The 19,384-nt window shown below is 43.5% G+C and overlaps 1 protein-coding gene across 12 annotated transcripts in view; it reads left to right on the top strand.

Annotated features, from left to right (window-relative positions):
* Positions 1 to 2,714: 2,714 nt before the first annotated feature.
* grin1a (glutamate receptor, ionotropic, N-methyl D-aspartate 1a) overlaps positions 2,715 to 19,384 on the top strand; it is a 31,981-nt gene continuing 15,311 nt past the window's right edge. For 4 of the 12 annotated variants that reach the window (XM_031577451.2, XM_031577450.2, XM_031577449.2 and 1 more), the window contains exons 1-12: positions 2,723 to 3,504; positions 6,013 to 6,147; positions 6,682 to 6,858; positions 10,920 to 10,982; positions 11,834 to 11,931; positions 12,306 to 12,427; positions 13,640 to 13,814; positions 15,383 to 15,527; positions 15,704 to 15,790; positions 16,617 to 16,764; positions 17,619 to 17,746; positions 18,638 to 18,802. In XM_031577451.2, coding sequence (XP_031433311.1) covers positions 3,256 to 3,504; positions 6,013 to 6,147; positions 6,682 to 6,858; positions 10,920 to 10,982; positions 11,834 to 11,931; positions 12,306 to 12,427; positions 13,640 to 13,814; positions 15,383 to 15,527; positions 15,704 to 15,790; positions 16,617 to 16,764; positions 17,619 to 17,746; positions 18,638 to 18,802 — 1,692 coding nt within the window. In that variant the 5' untranslated portion in view covers positions 2,723 to 3,255. Of the gene's footprint in view, positions 3,505 to 6,012; positions 6,148 to 6,681; positions 6,859 to 10,919; positions 10,983 to 11,833; positions 11,932 to 12,305; positions 12,428 to 13,639; positions 13,815 to 15,382; positions 15,528 to 15,703; positions 15,791 to 16,616; positions 16,765 to 17,618; positions 17,747 to 18,637; positions 18,803 to 19,384 lie in introns of all 12 variants that reach the window. The other 8 variants (XM_031577443.2, XM_031577441.2, XM_031577442.2 and 5 more) reach the window with 8 other exon arrangements.

Genomic DNA, 19,384 nt, shown 5'->3' with positions numbered 1-19,384 from the left:
CCAATAGTTGTGTGATACGCTGGGCTGTAGTGTAGGTCAATAGTCATTGCCCTTAGGGGGTGTATATGTATAGTGTGTATCTTTGACCTACTGTGAGTGTGTGTGTGTGTGTGTGTGTGTGTGTGTGTGTGTGTGTGTGTGTGTGTGTGTGTGTGTGTGTGTGCGGGTGTGTGTGTGTGTGTCTGTCTGTCTGTTTGTGTTAACTGTCTGATCGCTCCCATATGTTTCAACAACATTCAATACTACTCTCTCCCATTATTCACTGTTTTTGGCTTCTCTTTGCATGTTTTCACCATTTTTACACTTGAAGTGTTTTGTTGTGATACAGTGTCTCTTCTTGGCCAGGGATTGTGTTATATAATGGCTGCATTGCCGGCAACCCCAGATGTATTGATGTGTGGAGTGTTTGGGGAGGCGTGGTGCAGTTGAACCGAACACAAATCAAGCCAACAAGAACCTTGTAGTGTGGCCAGCCCTTTGTGTGCTTCACACAGCAAGCAGGGCTCCACTTATACACAACAATTTATATGAGCCGTGAGAGAGCACTCCTGGACTCAGCGATGATCCCAACCTAGACTCCCAGCTCAAAAGCACAACCCAGCTCAGTTTGAATTGCCTCTGTGACAGTTCTTTGTGACACTTTAACTGCGGGTTTGCAATCTGATCTGTGTGAAAATCACAACCAGTCACTAAATTCCACGTAGTGACCACTGTTGTATAAATGTGGTTCTGGATAAACGTTTAATTTAAAGACCAAAAACCAAAACATTACTAAATTTAGAAAGCGCTTACGTCAAGAAAGAAATGTTAGCAGACCCATCACGGAAATAATGTATGAAAACGCATCGTTTCCTTTAGTGAACCATATCTCTGTCCTGAAAATATGGCCTATTTCATGCGGGGGCTCATTTATAATTTAACATGCTGTAGATCAATTGTGACCTAATTTCCCAAATCCTCTTTCATTTCGATGTCATCGTGTTCTTCATGACATTCACATACTCGCGCGCCCATGAGAGCCCTTGGCAGGGGTGTTATGATTATTTCCCGCTAAATGAAATATTCATCGGATATTGATTAGCATAGATGTGTATAATACCAATATTTGCGATTGCACGTTGCGCATGGAATGCCCACACACGTTTCAACAGGATTAGATTGAATCCATAGGATCCAAAGGTTCTTTCATAATAAACTAGTTTTGTGAGAGAGGACGAGAGTTCGCGTGTGTGTGTGTACGTGTGTGTGTTTGTGAGGGGTTGTGTGGGTGGCATAACCCACACTCTGGCGCTGTCACTCTGAGCTACGGTTGTTTTACTGCCTGGATGGGTGTTTATTTTGGCAGCTGATATGCGCTACCTTTAACGGAGGCATTTCACACGTCAAGAGGAATGTCAAATTATCGTATTAATATTCCTTGTCGCCGGTAGCCACAGATTCGGAATTCTCAGCAACCTCACACTCACGGGAGAGATGCTTGTTTCCTTGGTAACCACTGCTTTTTTGCCACCGCCACTGATTTTTTTGCCCTTTACTTATTTATATGTTAAACTTTGACTCTTACCTCAGTCATCAGTTACCTCAAAGTACGTTTCTATGGATACATTCATATATCGCCTATACTGTCAACATCTAAATACATGAAAACTCCGTTTTCCCAAGGAATGTTCAACAAGGCATGAGCAAATGCTTTAAAAGGAAGCGCTGCGAAATTATTCAAGCATTTTCCGCTCTATTCTTTTACTCTATATAACTTCGTTTGTCAGTCTGGAGAGAGGACATTCACTGGAGTAAGGACTTGCAAGTTTGTGCATGATTGAGAAGGTTTAAATATGGATGACGTGGTTGCATAATTGATCTGCCTTGAGGATGTGGAGACGCTTCGCACCAGTGGCGGCAACAGCGGACTGAAGGTGTTTAGCCTTTGCCTGTATGTGTGTGTGTGTGTGTGTGTGTAGAAACGTAGAGTCAGTAAGTAGAGGCCTATATACTGTACTACCGGTTATCAAACAATTCGTCCTTCGTTTTGCTCATAAATATAAATAAAGAAGTAAAATGTCTCTCTGTCTTAGTCACACAGAGAGAGAGAGAGAGAGAGAAAGAAAGAGAGAGAGAAAAACTAAGCACTGGATTTACACTAGCTTCCAAGGCTCAGGAACAGTATGTCCATGTTGATGTTTTTTGGCAATGCTGTGGGGTAGAAAATAAATCACTCATTGGTTTCGTCTAGTCCATGTTTAAGGACATTTTACATCATATTGCCAGTGCCAAATACTGAGTTCATCTAATTGGTTGCATCATGTAATTTAATGTAAAGCGTTCTTCAGTTTGATTTTAAAATGCTTATGATTTTATAGAACAAGAGTAGCTGCATGTATGAATGTTAAATTCTTCATATGAGCATTATAGCTTTTTACTGAAAAGAATATGTTCTGATGCAATCCCTTTGTAATTACCAACATTTTGTAATTTCATTACATCTGTTTTCTCAAACTATAACAGATTACAATTACATTTACCTAACTCTGTTACATGTAACTACTCCCCAACCCAGTTGGCAAATCAGTCCTTGATGCTGAAGACATTGGACCTCCCTGATTTTGCATCTGAATAGGACGATACTCGCCCTTTTTGCAATAATATGCTTCATTTACTGAATATAATGAGCATTCCAGGCGAACGCCAACGTTAAAAACGGAGGAGGAGTTGAGGGGTGGTATGAACACGGTTACGCGCATTTGCTGGCGCGGGCACAGCTGTCAGCACCAAGGACAGCAGCTGAGCCCGGAGCACCGCATCAGTAAATGTGATCACCTCTCTGCCGAGCATACACATTCAGCCAGCGGACAGAGAAGCGGGCTATACCGCCGGCCAGAGGCGCATACCATGCGAAGACACTGACTTGAAATAGCATGTAACTTGTCTGAGCAACTAAAGAAGGGATATGCAGGAGGAAACTAACGACAGAGACTATCAGGATGTTGAAAGAGTGCGAAGATGCAGCCAGTTTGCGCATAGGCAGTGGTTTGACGTGCAGGACCATGCACATTCCACCGCAAACGGAATAGCTTAATTGTATGTAACTGTATTCACGTTTTCTATTTTTGTTTTTTCGTTCTTGTGCGAGCATATGGGGGGCTTGCAATTGCGGTTTATGTAGGATAAACCGTGCCTTCTAAAGGCTATTCCCATATACCCACCGACAGTAGTGGGCGAAGCAACCGGGGTGCACTCTGCGCGCTGCTCGCTCACACAATGCGTCTGTTTCTGCTAGCCGTTTTCTTCTCGTGCTCCTGTGTGCGGGGCGGCTGCGAACCAAAGATTGTGAACATCGGAGCCGTGCTCAGCCAAAAACGGTATGAGCAGGTGTTCAAGGATGCGGTCACGCAAGCTAACCAGGTCTGGGGCAGGGACAAATTCAAGCTGACTGCAATCTCTGTCACCCACAAACCCAATGCGATTCAAATGGCGCTTTCCGTCTGTGAGGACCTCATATCAAGCCAGGTGAGAATGTGACCAGTGTCGGTTTGAGTAACATTCAAGATTTTTTTCACTGATGTGTTCTTATAAACGCCAACTCCCCATTCTTGACGAAACAGATGGTGACACTGAAAAGTAATAGTCAATTAGTTGGTGTGATAGGCTAATGTGGTATCCTAGTTACCGTCCTGAAAGCGTTAAAACAATGTCCTCACTCATGCGTAACGTAGCGTGGTGTAACAGTGAGAAGGTGATATCAGTTGGGGGTGAAATAACTACGACAGTGTGATGAGATTCATTACGCGTGTCGTTCGAATGCTGCTGTGGGGGAGAGAAGGGCAGTTGAGGTCGGTGCGATTCCAGAAGCGCCAATGAAAAAAAGAAACACACAGGCACACACATCTTCAAGTGTGTGTGAGTGAGAGGCCGTTAAACAGCCGTGTCTATTTTTTAAGGCAATATAGTTTACGCCTCTTACAAAGACTATGACGAGACGCATTTGTCCCAAATTACCATTTCGATGATGAGGTACTCACAATAAACCGAGAAATGCTTTGTTTTACTGGACTAACAGCAAGTCAGTAAATGATAGTTCCCTGCAAATAAGGCAAATCCGAAATTAAGTATGAGCAACTGAGATGGGGTTGAAAGAACATTTCCACAACTAATGATGTGCTTAAGTAATGTCTGACATAACAATTGCATTGTGAGTAAGACCATGAAGATACAGTTTAGAGGACTGAAAAGAATCAGTGAAAATAGTTCCATACGGAGCAGGAGGCTTGAGGCGGGTTGCCACATGCCACACAGCCATACTCCTTTGCGAGCAGCTGTTGACTCGATGGAGCGCGAGGAGCAAGCTAACTGTGAAGTGATTGACGCACTCGCAATTACAGCTTTACGCCGCAGTTGCTACCTCCACAGCCCGTGCCATACTGTATTGCGGCGCCAAAAAAAAAGAGGCCAATATGGCCGCATCTGCAGTGGTAGGAATGTCGAGAGGTTGGAGTGAGTTAGGGGAATAGAGGCTGAGATAGGCTGCAACTAAAATGCTATGTAGGTGACAACAACATCCCAACCTGATATTATTCCTTACAGCAATTCTGTCGTCAGGTTGTGTAACACAATGAGACAAGACAGCGGGGCTGAGCCGTACACTTTTGTACTGAACTAAATTTTAATGGACTAGATGCTTTGCTGACACATTTTTCAATATGTATATGAGTCACTGTCTCTGGTTCTATTTAGCCAGGGAAACATGAGAGTGCATATATGTAGGGAGCTCCTCTTGCAGGATCTGTTCAAAGCATTCCTTCATTAGAAGCCTTCATTAGAAGCCTGCCTCTACCAAATCAAATTAAGTGCTACATTTTAAGCGTTCCTTACAGCAGTGATCTCATTTAGAAAGTGCTGAGAGGAACAATTCTCTCTCTCTTTTCTCTCTCTCTCTCTCTCTATCTCTTCCTCTCCCTCTCTCTTGCCCCATTCATCCATCACATCACCTATTACTTAAAGCTGTCAGCAGACCATGGCCTTAGAGTGGTGGATAGTAGTAGTTACTCATGGTCATATCTCCCATTTTGTGTGTGTGTGTGTGTGTGTGTGTGTGTGAGAGAGAGAGAGAGAGAGAGAGAGAGAGAGATACCAGTGTTGAGACTCAAGAGTGGTGCGTGCGGTGGTATCTCTTGGCTCAGCAGTGGGTTTGCCGTACTGTGTGTGTTGGGATGGCTTCTTCATGGCAGATGGTGGATGCCCGTAAGCTCTCCCTGGATGAGGAACTGTGTTTGAGGCCCAACCATACGGCCCGGCTTGCTTACAATGCCATCATGGCTCCACACCATGCCAGTGTATCCCACCCCCACACAATTTTTTGGTGCTTGTTTTTCAACTTTGTTCTATGATTGAGATCGATTTTCAGTCTCTACTGTTTACAGAGAGCCTTTGTCAAGATTTGCCCTGGTTTCCTAAATGTTGGCCCATCGGTGCATATTCACCATCTGTAACCGAATGTAGAAGAAGCCCAATGCAATTGGCAACTATGTTCTTCAGTGGTTTTAATCTTGTTTGTTGGCATGATGGCTAGTTATTTGTCAGTTTGCCTCTATTAACAAAGATTTGGTCTATTGTAACAGAAAACAGCATACCGGGGGGCACTGTAGCGCAAGTAGAAGCCCCGACCACGTTCAAGCTTGACGCCCATGGAGGACACGGGTTCGAATCTGGCCCGATGTCATTTCTCCTGTCCACTCTCCACCTCTTCTCCCTCTCATTTCCTGTCCCACTCTTCACTGCTCTATCGATTAAAGGCAAAAAAGCTAAAAAATAAATCTTGGAAAACAGCGCACCGTCGAAAGCTAGCGCTTCTGTCAGTCTATGCTCGGCGGGTGGCCAATATTGACTAGTTGGCTGCTGAAGCCTTCTCATTTGTCTGCGTCAGTCCTAGCTTGAGGGGGCCTTGGCCCTGTGCCGACACGGTGGCTCAACAGAGGTCTTGTCGGAAGGTGTTTACGTCTGTCTAACCGGTGTCCACAGGTGTACGCCATCCTGGTGAGTCATCCTCCACAGTCCAATGACCACCTCACCCCGACGCCCGTCTCCTACACGGCCGGCTTCTACCGCATCCCCGTGGTGGGCCTCACCACTCGCATGTCCATCTACTCCGACAAGGTGAGTCACAGAGGAGAGCGGGGGAGGGAGAGGAGAGGGGGGAAAAAAAGGAATGCTGAAGAAAAGAGAATAAAGGGGATTTGAGAGAAACGGGAGGTAATGGGCTGGGAATTAGCAAAAGAGCAAAAAATGAATAGAAAAACATTATTACTCACTAGAAAGGCTTGGTTGGATTGAAAGTAGGGATTATTAAGGTACCAAATAATGGAGAGATGAAAGAAGGAGACAGCGGATAACTGAAGGACAGAAGCAAATTGAAGCACAGAAGTGGAGAGGAATGGATAGACCTGAAATTCAAAGAAGTCTGTTTGAGAGTTTCAAGTAGAAATCAGCCCTCTCCAAGGACATCTTTGTTTGTGAAATAGAAAATGCCCTCTACTGAGTACGATTCTATTGGGCACGTCTCTCTGGGAGCCCTTGCTATTCTCTACTTTACCAGAAAATTACTGCTTTTGTCTCTAATCACCTTTTTCCTTCTCTCTCTCTCTCTCTCTCTCTCTCTTTCGGTCTCTCTGTCACCGTTTCTCTCATCAGAGCATCCATCTGTCATTCTTGCGAACTGTACCTCCCTATTCCCATCAAGCTCACGTTTGGTTTGACATGATGCGCGAGTTCCACTGGAATCACATCATCCTGATCGTCAGCGATGACCATGAGGGCCGAGCTGCCCAGAAGAGGCTAGAGACTCTGCTCGAGGAGCGTGAGACCAAGGTGAGACATAGCTAGCGATGGGCTGAATATGTGTGTGTGGGCGCATGCGCCTGTGTTCGCGTGTGTGTTGATGTAACTATCTCAAAGGTCTTCTCTGTTACGTAGTTATTTTCTTTTCTGTTGTGTGGCCACATCTTTCTTCTTCTTCTTCTTCTTCTCCTATTCTCTCTCTCTCTATCATCGTTTTGTAACTGTTGGCTAACCCTCTAATGCTAGAGGCATCAACAGCGTCTAATGTGGTCGTAATCTGACAAGAGTCTGTACATTTTTACCCATTTCACATTGCTTTCTGCCATAGTCAAATTCTCCTGTGTCTTTCCACTATGGGAGCAGAAAGAAAGAGTTACTTAACCTGGGGCTCTGCAAACCATCAATGACTCCCAAAACAGTTTAAAAAACACCTCAATCTTTCTTACACATCTATATGGCATTGAAGGCGAGTTAGTTTATGGACCGCATATTTCCAGTGTCATGTCATAGCAAAATATAGAGTGAATCAATTAATCGCAACTTATATAGCAAACTAAATTCTGTATCAAACAGCTGCTGTTTCTCATGTGGAGTAGCTGTCGAGAGTAGAGTGTGTATGTGTGTGAGCAGGATGTGTGTGAGCAGGGTGTGTGTATGTGTTGTTGGGGGGGGGGGGGGGGGGATGTTTTGCCTCAGCGCCGAGCTGACAGTCATGACTTGAGGTTATCTGACATCATGTCAGCTCCCAGCTCCCCCAGGATTGGTTAGAATAAGTTTAATCAAGACGCACAAGTGAGGGCTGTCGTTAATTACAGTCTGCCCCCCCGCCCTCCTCCAACTCTGATGGTTATTTATGTCATTAATAGGATGACGTATTGGGTTTCATTCAAAGACGTTGCTCCTCTCCCCAGAGATGTTTTCAGATGGAGCCTGGCCTGGTTGAGATGTGAAGCATAGATGAAGGGCCAACTCATGAAATATGAAGAGCCGCTTTCAGAAGCAGCACTCTCTGCCTAGATGCAAGATGCTGCACTGAATCAGAGTATAAAAAGAGCCATTTTTTTTTTTTTTTTTCATTTCTGGGGCATCTTGCCATTTGATATCTTGTATGAAGGGGGTGGTCACATAGTGTTTTTATCGGTTCACTGTCCAGTGATCTGTGAATGAAAAATAAATCATGCTATTTCAGGAGCCAAGTGTATAGGATGTATGCATGTGGCCAGGATAAGGTGTACAGTGACGTCTGAAAAGAGAAACAGGACTATGAAAACATCCCAGTTCTACTCCACTTTTGTTCTTCATGCAAGAGCTCCCCAAATCAGGTTTTTATGACCGAGTTCACTGCGTGTTGTGTAAGGCTTTGTGCCATTTTGCTCGGATGAGTCACTGTCTGTCAGTCAAGAAAGGTTTGCCCCCAGATTTTATCCTCCTACCCCTGCCACTGATGCAGCAAGATCAGCCCCAGATTAGATGGGTGATTCACATATTATGTAAGGGAGTGGTGAAAACACTGCATATGTTTATATAAACAGTGACCTTCTATATTCCCACAAAGGTTTTTTTTAGGGAAAACATCTTTCTACTAGACGCCAGGAAAGAGTACACAGATGTTTACATGTTCAGGGGTTCATTTTGTAGTGCACTCTAACTGCATGAGTTATCTGACAGTTTATTTTATCCCAAGCAAATCACAAGAAAATGAAGGCACACATTTTAACACCATATGTGGGCCCTGGGGCTTTTACCCAGAAACAGAAACAGTCACAGACATTCTGTACTTTGCTCTGAGCTTCCGTGGGCTTGAAAGATTGCCTTTTCCATTCAGTTCTTGTACAGGTTGTGGAAGTCACATTTAGTGCTGAAATCTGCATAAACTGCGTTTTGCATGGATGCAGAAGAGTTGTGCGACATGATTTATTCAGGGATGTATGAGCTCTGTACGTGCAAGCCCTCCTTTTCTTCTGGGACTCTAGTCCTCTTCATGGGATGCTGTTCAATCCTGTCTGCTGGCTGCACTCTTTGCATCTCTTTAAATTATAAGGGAGCCCCAAAAGTGCTTCATCCAGGCTGACACCAATGGGTTAGCACAGCGCACAGCCTTAATATAGATTTCAGTGTTTACATGAGATGTCGAGTTGAATAGCTGCTTGCACCTTCAGGAAATTGTTGGAATACATAACTGAACTGAGGGAAAATGAAGTGCAGCTCTGCTAAATTATTCTAATCAGAATAATTTCGGGAAGTTAGGTCATTCAGAAAGTCAGATTAGCAAAGCAAAGCCATCTATAATGAGGTCAAAAGAAGCAGATTAATATTAATTTCAGGCAAAATTAGTATATTTTACATTCTCATTGCACTAATCTGTGATTATGATGTTGAAGTGTTTCGTTGATTTTTTAAATTGTAAACGTGGCAGCATAAAATGAGAGAGAAACTGAAATTTTCAGATTAAATCTGCTATTTTCAGATTTCCCTGAAAACAGGGCCTAGCTATCGTCCGATGTTGTTACAACTGAAGGGCGCTCATGTTTCCTGACAGCACCCCTCCCCCTCCCCAAAAAAATAAACTGTTTTGTAATGCAGCGCAGGGCAGAATCTAAGAGCCTCTGGCAGTCGTCATATCAGCCCACCACAGCCGTATGCACGGCATTTTCAGAAAATGTAGCCACAGACGGCAGTGTCTGCCATGTCAGGGATGGAGGTGATTGAGTGAGGGAGTAGTTCATGTCTCTGGGAGCAGAGCGGACAATATGATTTATCCCCTCCACAAAATGGTCACTCTGCGACTTTGAGATTCCCCCGAGGCCATGACGTCAAAACTCAGCTGCCTCAGGATGGGACAAGATGGTGCCGCAGGAGGCACTTAGCATCATAGCACACTCGCACTGGAGCCTGTGTTGTAGGCACACACGTGCACACACACACACACACACACACACACACACACACACACACACACACACACACACACACACACTACATACACATTGAATACAGACACAGACACAGACACACACACATACACACACACACAAGCACACTATATACACATACACATACACATACACACACACACACACACACGCACACACGCACACAAGCACACTACATACACACACACACACACAAGCACAATATATACACATGCACATACATATACACATACACATACACATACACATACACATACACATACACACACACACACAAACACACACACACACACACACACACACACACACACACACACAAGCACACTACATACACATACACATACACACACATAAACATACACACATACACACACACACACACACACACACACACACACACACACACACACAAGCACACTACATATGCATACACATAACCATACACATACACATACACATACACATACACATACACATACACATATACACACACACACACACAAGCACACTACATACGCATACACATACACAAACACACACACACACACACAGACACACAACCACAAATACACCTATACACATACAGACACACACTTGTACCACCATGCGCACATTCTTGGCAGTCTGCCGACTTGTGACAGGCCATTACTTTGTCGATTCATCTCTGCGTATCCAGCGTCCAACATGCGCCGTATTGATAAAGCTACGGTTGAACCAAGGCCTCCTTAATCAATTTCCCTTTGATATTTTATTACTGTCATCACAAATGACAAACGCACTGCTCAAGAGCCTTTCACCTTGAGATACTTTTCGCTTCCCTTCCACCTTATCTGCACAGTGCCATTCTGCAGGGGACACAAACGCAGTTTCATAAAGATCCCAGGCCTGTCCTCCCCCCCCCCCCCCAGAGACAATTAACGTGATCGATACCGAATTCACTCAACTGGAACAGCATCATAACTCAGAAGTGGCATCATATCAAATGGTATCTGCAGACCTGTGGCAGTCGTTGATGTCTTTTGCAAGCCCCAACGTTAGGAATTCCAATTTAGCACAGAACAATGGGAGATTTTGTTGGATGCTTTGCTGCTCTTCATTTCAACTGTTTATAATACTCTTCTGTGTCTGCATATTTTCTCTGTGCACATTACTCATCAGAATAAAAAAAGGAACTATGAAAACCTCGACCAACTGTCCTATGACAACAAGCGAGGACCAAAGGTATATTTGCATGGTCACCATCGCACGCCGCCCACCAACTTTGTAAAAGTAGCAACTAGAATCCAGCCCCCAACCAGTCACTGGCCAACCCACAACTGCCCCTTCTCACTGCCCTAATCTTGGTAGCACGTTTTTTTTTTTCTCTCTCTCTCTCGTTTCTTCCCAACTCTTATGATTTCAATGAAGAATGGATTGGTTTTGAACGATGATTATGATTTCGGTTTCAAAAGAAAAAAAAAAAGGAAGCTACACTCCGCTTTGGTCATTATCATTTTTTTTTGTTCCTTTGATGAAGGAATGCATGTCCTCCAGCTCACCCCAGAGAACAAAAAAGTTTGCAAGCCTTCTGGAGATCCGGTAGTGTTAGGATCCAGTATTTTCCCAGATACTACCGCCTCCCCCCCCCCCCCCCCCCCCTTTTTTTTTGTAGCACTTCCTGATTTTTTTTTAGTTTGGGGAAATGCCCCTCACTTCCTCCTCTCTCAGCACCCCTTTCACCTGGTTTTCCTTTCCGATTGCATCGGTCTTATTTTGACTCCCGGCCTCTAACTTGCACGTCCTTCTCTGGAGCCTTGACAACCTTCAGTTTGCATGCAAACAAGAAGTAAATTGCAGATTTTTTTTTTCTCTCTCCCCTCTAAAGCTTTTAGGTTTTTTTTTCGTTTTTGTTTTTTGGTTTTCCGTTGAACTGATTCCCTTGGAACTCTGTCCCATTTTTTCCTCTCTCCCCTTTTTCAACACCAAAAAAAAAAAAAAAAAACAAACAAACCAAGCAAAAGTGGTTCAGAGGTCTCGGTTCTGAGGTGGTAGGTAAGTAGACCTGCTTGACTGATTCTGTGCCCCAATCACAGGCAGAGAAAGTCCTCCAATTCAGCCAGGAGACTAACTTAACTGCTCTGCTGCTGGAGGCCAAAGAACTGGAGGCACGTGTCATCATCCTGTCAGCCAGGTGAGGACCATGGTTTGTGGGGACCATAAGACACTGCACTGCCTCTGAGGCTTTATGGGGACCCAGTAAATCACGTCACTTTTCACACACTTACCTGACACCTATGAAATGGATCACTCTTTCTAAGGTCCACACACACTCATTCTATGGTGCCCCCTATAAAACACATAGCATCACACTGACTTTAAACACACACACACACATGCATGTCTAGTGAGGACTATAACGTATATTCTTTGTTGTGTCGGTCTTGTGAGGACAGAATCAATGGATAGGTGTAGCAGAGCTGTCACACAGACATAAAATCACAATAGCACTTCCCAAATGACTCCAGACTTGTTCCACTTATGAAATACGTGTCTGTCTGCCTCCAGCGAAGAGGAAGCCGCCTCAGTATACAAAGCTGCTCGCTTTCTGAACATGACGGGCTCTGGCTACGTTTGGTTGGTGGGAGAGCGAGAGATGTCCGGTAAAGCACTAAGCGAAGCGCCAGACGGTACGTATAGCCATCCCTCTCGAGCAGTCCTCGGCGACTACGGCTGACATCAGAAAAATAAGCCTGGAGAGAAAAAAAAAAAAAAAAACACAAATGCTGGGCCTTTTTCTGATGTCACTTCATTGTCAGCATCACACTGAGAGACATCATGGCAGAGAGCATTAGTCCACATGGCGTGAGTGGATGTCTGTTGTATGTGTTAAGCGTTTAAACGTTTAAACATTGGATATGTTTAAAGGTTTTAAACGAGCCACCGTTGAAGACGCTGTAGAAGCTCTGACAGAGTGTTGTGTGATGTAGTGTGTTTTGTGTGTGTGAGGTTTTCAAAGAACCGTTCTTTGACTCAGCGTCCTTGCTGGTTGAAATAACCTTGCATATGTTTTATTTCAATTCAAAACATATGCACGGGGAGATCTGTCAGTGTGAGCTTTGAGTACATAACTGTATGTGTATGAAATATTAATAGAGTGGCTCTCATGAATTTATGAAGGGTCTTTGTCAGTCCTCTTCTTTGAAGTTCTGTGGTAAGCTATAACTGTCCTTTCTCTGTCCTCGGATACTACACGAGTCTGTGTTAAGTCTGCACTTTTGTGGTCACTGTCTCTCCCAAGCACCCAGTCACTTCAAAAAACCCTCATTCCGAGTCTCCAGTCACATCCTTGTTTGAGCACCTATGGTATCTAACTGTTCACTGTGCAGATTTTATTTGATAATATGAAAATGTTGGTGTTTACATATTGAGACACTGCTGGGGCCATTTGCAATAAAAAACTCAGCTGAAGTTGGATTTAAATATGAAGTATGTATCGCTTCAGATATATTTCATAGATAAATGTGTGTTGGTCTTTCACTGATGCACTGTGAGGTGTACACCCTCCAGATATATCTGTTCCTGTGATTAAATCCAACCTCAAGGGTCCGTGGTAGCTATTCTGGACAAAATCGATTGCAAACATGACCTTTCTCTGATGGTCTAGCGAGCTTTCATCTGGTTGTCTTTCCAATTCCGTGTGAATTTGAAAAACAACCTATAAAAAGACTCACCAAATCACAAAATGGAGGTCTACCCCTTTGTCCTGTAATGGTTTTACAAGAGACCCTATGAGTTTTTTTCTTAACACTTCCCCCCATGTCATTGCAAAGGGGTGCCTGATGGTCAGCCCAGAGGAATCGTGGGTAATTTGCTTGTTTTCTGGTGTGGGCGTATGGCAGGTCTCATTGGCCTGCAGCTGATCAACGGGAAGAATGAGTCGGCACACATCAACGATGCAGTTGCTGTGGTAGCACAGTCCATCCAGGAGCTGTTCGAGAAGGAGAACATCACGGAACCCCCGCGGGGATGTGTGGGCAACACCAACATCTGGAAGACAGGGCCACTCTTCAAAAGGTCAGGCCACGAGCACGGTGAAATGTCAGCCTTATTATGAGCACACATGAACACGTCTATCACAGGCTATCCATGGTGGAGTAAAGCTATTTTTAAACCCTGTACACCGCATGGCTCATAGGCCGTATACTATATAATAGTGCTGTCAAACGATTAAAGTATTTAATCGCGATTAATCGCATTTATGTCATAGTTAACTCAAAATTAATCGCGATTAATCGCAAATTTTTATCTATTCTAAATGTCCCTTCGTTTATTTATTTTTTCCATCATTTTATTTTTTACTTTAATGCCCTTATCGACATGGAAAAGTTGATTGGCTTGCTTTATGCAAATGTTTTATTTTATTGAAAACCAATATTGCCAAACAGGGCGGTACAAAATAAAATTATAAAGTGCACATTTCAGGTAAACAAGGACTCAGCCTATAGTGCAGTTAAACCATGACTTAATATTCCCTTTTTTCAAGTTTGCTGGGAACATAGCAGTCAGGCCTCTTATTTCAGAAACATTGAACCGTAACAGTTAGGTTACCAATAAAAGGTAAGCCTACTACTTCTTTGCTTTCAGCCAGCTGCCTGTTGACATTTTCAGACAACAGCGAAGCTCGCTTCTTTTGCACAACACAACTTTTAAAAGTAAACTTTCCATTCAGAAGCTTTTTATCATCCATTTCGCTGTATCGCGCTCACCATTCATTCAAACCGTAACGTTAGCCTACTACACAGTTTGCGAGGCCAAAAAGAATGTTAATCTAAAAAAAAAAAAAAAAAAATTGCGTTAATCTCGCGATAAAAAAATTAACAGCGTTAATTTGGGTTTGCATTAACGCCGTTAATAACGCGTTAAACTGTCAGCACTACTATATAATAATAATTTGTCTGGTTTTATTGGCACACACGACACACTGGAACACACACGTGAATATATGGAGGCGACACAGGACACACACACACACGCAGGCCTGAGGTCACAGTGAATTTATCTTCTGCCTTTTCCCATCCTGGACTGTCCCTCCTCCAGGACCCCCCAGGAGCAGTGGGCAGCTTGTAAGCGTCCGGGGACCAAGTCAAGTGAACTGTCCATCTTTGGTCAGGGATGGACATGTGTTCTGTTTGCATGATTTTCTGTTGGGGTTCTTAGTGGAGGAAACCCCTTGTGAACACGGGGAGAACATGCAAACGCCACACAGAAATGCCCGGGAGATAGCCCACCTGAGCACTGAAGGTCTGGGGAGGACCTGCCCCCCAGAGCCAACAGCGCCCCATGCAGGAATCGAAACCCATGACCTTCTTGTTGTGAGGCGGCAGTGCAAGCACCTGAGCCACCGTGCCACTAAATATCTGTTACTCTATCTGTGTGTTTGTGTGTGCGCGCGCGTGTGTGTAAGGGAGACAGAGATAGATAGAGTGACTGTGTGCACTTCTAGTTGCGAGTGATTTATAACCCAGGTGTATGGCTGTGGCTAATAGGTGAAGGATATTCATTAGTCTCAGTCAGTTATGTCCTCACAAACACACACACACACACAAACGGATTACAGATATTGGGCAATTATTTTCTGTCAGGGTGCTGATGTCATCAAAATACCCAGAAGGCCTCACAGGACGTGTGGAGTTTAATGATGATGGAGACCGGAAGTTTGCTCACTACAGTATCCTCAACTACCAGAAAAGCAGACTTATTCAAGTTGGCATTTACAATGGAACACAGGTAAGCAGTAACAGGAGATTCGCAAATACGCTCTATTGTAAAAGCATTTCAAATAGCTGTTCCAGCTGTTCATTCTCAAATCTGACATTTAATGCTGAATAAATTGCCTGCATAGATTAGAGAAGTTTGTTAACTTTTTGCTAATTGAAGCTAATATGGTTCTCCTGGGTCTTTAGGTGGTGTTGAACAAGCAGAGGAAGATCATATGGCCCGGAGGACAGACAGACACACCCAGGGGTTTTCAAATGTCAACTCGACTAAAGGTAGCTATAGCATTTTACTGTGGGCTCTTACCACCATTTAGTCACGATTACAAAAATTCATGCATTTATTTGGAATAATCCAAGATACAATCCCGGTTGGCGTGTCATTGAATTTAATTTAATTGAATACACCACAAAACGATTGACCACACTGTACGTTTGGAATGGTATGCACTGTGACCCTTTGCTTTTGATGGTTTGATGAGATCCTGTGTCAACAATAAGTAACATGACCACAATATTACAGCATAATCTCAGAAATATATCACAGTTAAGTGACATCTGTGGACTGTAGTGTCATCTTTGCAGCCTTCCGCTGCTGATGGGGTTGTAGGTCATGTTGGGTGGCGATAATGATACAGCTACAAGGGAACAACATTTCACAAATACCTAATCACTTCATCTAACGTAATTCACATTCCTGTCCTAGCTTGCATGAAGCAGAACAGTAGCCAGCACTTCTGATGCTTCATATTCTTTACTGAACTGTAGCCGTACACAGACCTTGCTGTGAGGAGCATCCATCATGTACTGTGTATGCAGCAGAGTGCAGAGTTGATGCCTGAAGGTCAATTTAAATTGAACTGCCTCTGTGCAAACAATTGATGTCAGTCTCCTTCACTCTTTTTCTCTATCCCTATCCCCTCTCTCTCTCTCTTCCTCTCCTCTCTCCCTCTTTATCTCTGTCCCTCTGCTCTCTCCCTCCCTCTCTCTGCCTCTCCTCTCTCTGTCTCTCCCTCTCTCTCTCTCTTCCTCTTCTCCTCTTTATCTCTGTCCCTCTGCTCTCTCTCTCACTCTCTCTGTCTCTCCCTCTCTCTCCGAGCAGATAGTTACTATCCACCAGGAGCCTTTTGTGTATGTAAAACCCACCTCTCTGGAGGGAACATGCGACGAAGAGTATACACCTAATGGAGTCTTAATAAAAAAGGTGATCTGCACTGGGCCGAATGAGACCATCCCAGGTAACATAACAGGGACGTTTATGATATCACTGTGCTTTTACTACGCCCGCCATTCCAACTGGAGATGCATACATATATATGCAGTAGGTATTTATATATGTATGCATGCAACAGCGTGTGCCATGTGCTGTGTGTTAGTGTGTGTGTGTGTGTGTGTGTGTGTGTGTGTGTGTCGTGGTGGTGGTGGTGCGCATGTTGTATGTACATGGGTGCATCTGGGACTTTTCATCAGGGGAGTTGTGTGTGTGTGTGTGTGTGTGTGTGTACGATGGAGAGAGAGAGTGTGTTTGAGTGATATTTTGGTTGCTCTCTTGCAAACCGTGTGCTCATTTGCTTTGCTGTGTTTGCTATACATCATAGGTTTGTATAGGTATGTGTGCGTGTGTATGTGTGTGCGCGTGTATGTGTGTGCGTGTGTGTGCGTGTGTCTATTTAATCATGTTAAGTATTTGTAGAACAAATGTGTGGTTGTGTGTATGTGTGTGTGTGTGTGTGTGTGTGTTTGTGTGCGTGTGATAAGGAAAGGTAAGTGCTTGTGTGAACTGTGTGGGTTGTACCTTAAAGATAGAGACAAGATTTATTTCTCAATTTGCCCCCCAGAGGCAGAATGTGAATTTGAGAAAAACAATTGCCTCTATTTATAAAGCGTGTGTTCCTGCTTAAACCTATCTGCACGACTGGGTATGTGGTTGTGTGTGTGTGTATGTGTGTGTTTGTGTGTGTGTGTGTGTGTGTGTGTGTGTGTGTGTGTGTGTGTGTGTGTGTGTGTGTGTGTGTGTGTGTGTGTGTTCATCCAATCATTTTACCATTCCAGATTTAACCTTAGGGCTGATGTTAACTGCTATCCTTCTCTGGTTTTATTATAGGACGCCCAATTGTACCTCAGTGTTGCTATGGTTTCTGCGTTGACCTTCTGATTAAGCTGGCAATGACCATGAACTTTACCTATGAGGTGCACCTAGTAGCAGATGGTAAATTTGGAACACAGGAGAGGGTGAGTCACCAGGAAGGACAGGGTATAAAGGATTTAAACATTTTTGACAAGACTGTTAAGCAATGAAAATACATTTCCATGGTTGATGTTGAGTGGATGAGGAAAATCGTATTTGACAATTTGTAAACATACTGGTAGTCTTGACTCTCTAATATCTGCCATGAGCTTTTAGTATAGATTGTTCTGGAATATCATGACAGCTGTTTGCTTTCAACTTTGAAACGCTGCTCAAAATCAATTACCTCTGATGGTAGCTGCTAACTGCCTGCTGTATTGAAGTGCAACTCCATCTTTGAGAGAGGACACTCCTAGCACATAGGCATGGCGTTTTTTAAAACCTTGAGAGCCATGGGGAAATAGTGATCAATGCTCCAGCCATGGTGTGGAAAGGAAATGAAAAAGAGATTTGCTCCATCCATCCATCCCGGAGTGGCTTGGGGGTGAGCTCCAAGTGTACGCCGACCCGCCGAGATCCCTGAGATCTTCCAAACAAGCAAGACGGGCTGCATGCAGCTTTTCTTTATACCTAGAGCCCGTACTGTGAAAAGCGCATTCATTCCGTTTGTGCTTGTTTGAGTGTAGAGGAACTAAAAAGAGTTTTGCTGAAGGCTCAGGAAATACATGTATATAGCACTTGACATTCCCTACATGGACATCTTAGCCAACATCTTTATTACATGAATTACTACAATAAGTCATCCGTTAATGACAGAACATCAATAATAATAATAAAAAAGTAAAATCCTTCTCTTGTCATGGTAGCCTAATGGGAGGTCTTTTTGACCTGAAAGGTTTTAATTTCCCTTTCTGATAGCTCCCCAGAATAAAAGACCCCTGTCAGGCCAAGTGTAGCGTTTGGTCTGTGACTATAAAACTTGTCTTTGTGTGTAGGTCAACAACAGCAACAAGAAAGAGTGGAATGGAATGATGGGTGAGCTTCTGGGTGGTCTGGCGGACATGATTGTTGCTCCGCTCACAATAAACAATGAACGAGCCCAGTATATAGAGTTCTCCAAGCCATTTAAATACCAGGGCCTCACCATCCTTGTCAAAAAGGTATCAGATATTCTCTCTTAATTCATCTTTCTCTCTGTGTGTCTTTGTTATACATGTCTTAAAGAGATAGGAGCCAAAAAGAGATAGTGATCCATCATTTGAATGTGGTTTGTCTGAAAGGATGGAATTTTTTCCGTATTATATTGGATTAAACTAAAACATCTAGAATTTTAGAAGGAATACTGTTAAAGAAAGATATAATTAAACTTGAACTGTCATGTCAATAATAACAGCATGTATAATTGTATAATTGTAGTGTAGTGTAAAACCTTTGAAAGTCTTTGGCAATGTTCAGCCATAGAAAGCTTCAATATTCGACCTCGCCAAAAAACCTGTATCTGATGATGTGTGTGTGTGATGAAATCAGACTGAATAGTTGGTTTCTTTTTACCATTTAATATTTATCTCTGCACTCCTTGAACTCTTCACTTCTTTGCACTATTTGTTTACAGTTCACAGAAACGGTTTCACCTGTATATAGTCATTCCTCCCTGTGTATATTTCTTAAGACCGTTTTGCTGTTGTGTTGTATATTTTTTTAAGAACATTGAGAGCCACTAAACCCGGAGTCAAATTCCTTGT

The sequence above is a fragment of the Clupea harengus genome, chromosome 12, assembly GCF_900700415.2.
Source record: "Clupea harengus chromosome 12, Ch_v2.0.2, whole genome shotgun sequence".
NCBI lineage: Eukaryota > Metazoa > Chordata > Actinopteri > Clupeiformes > Clupeidae > Clupea > Clupea harengus.
The sequence above is the reverse complement of the archived record's forward strand: the minus strand, read 5'-3'. Positions and strand labels throughout refer to the sequence as shown.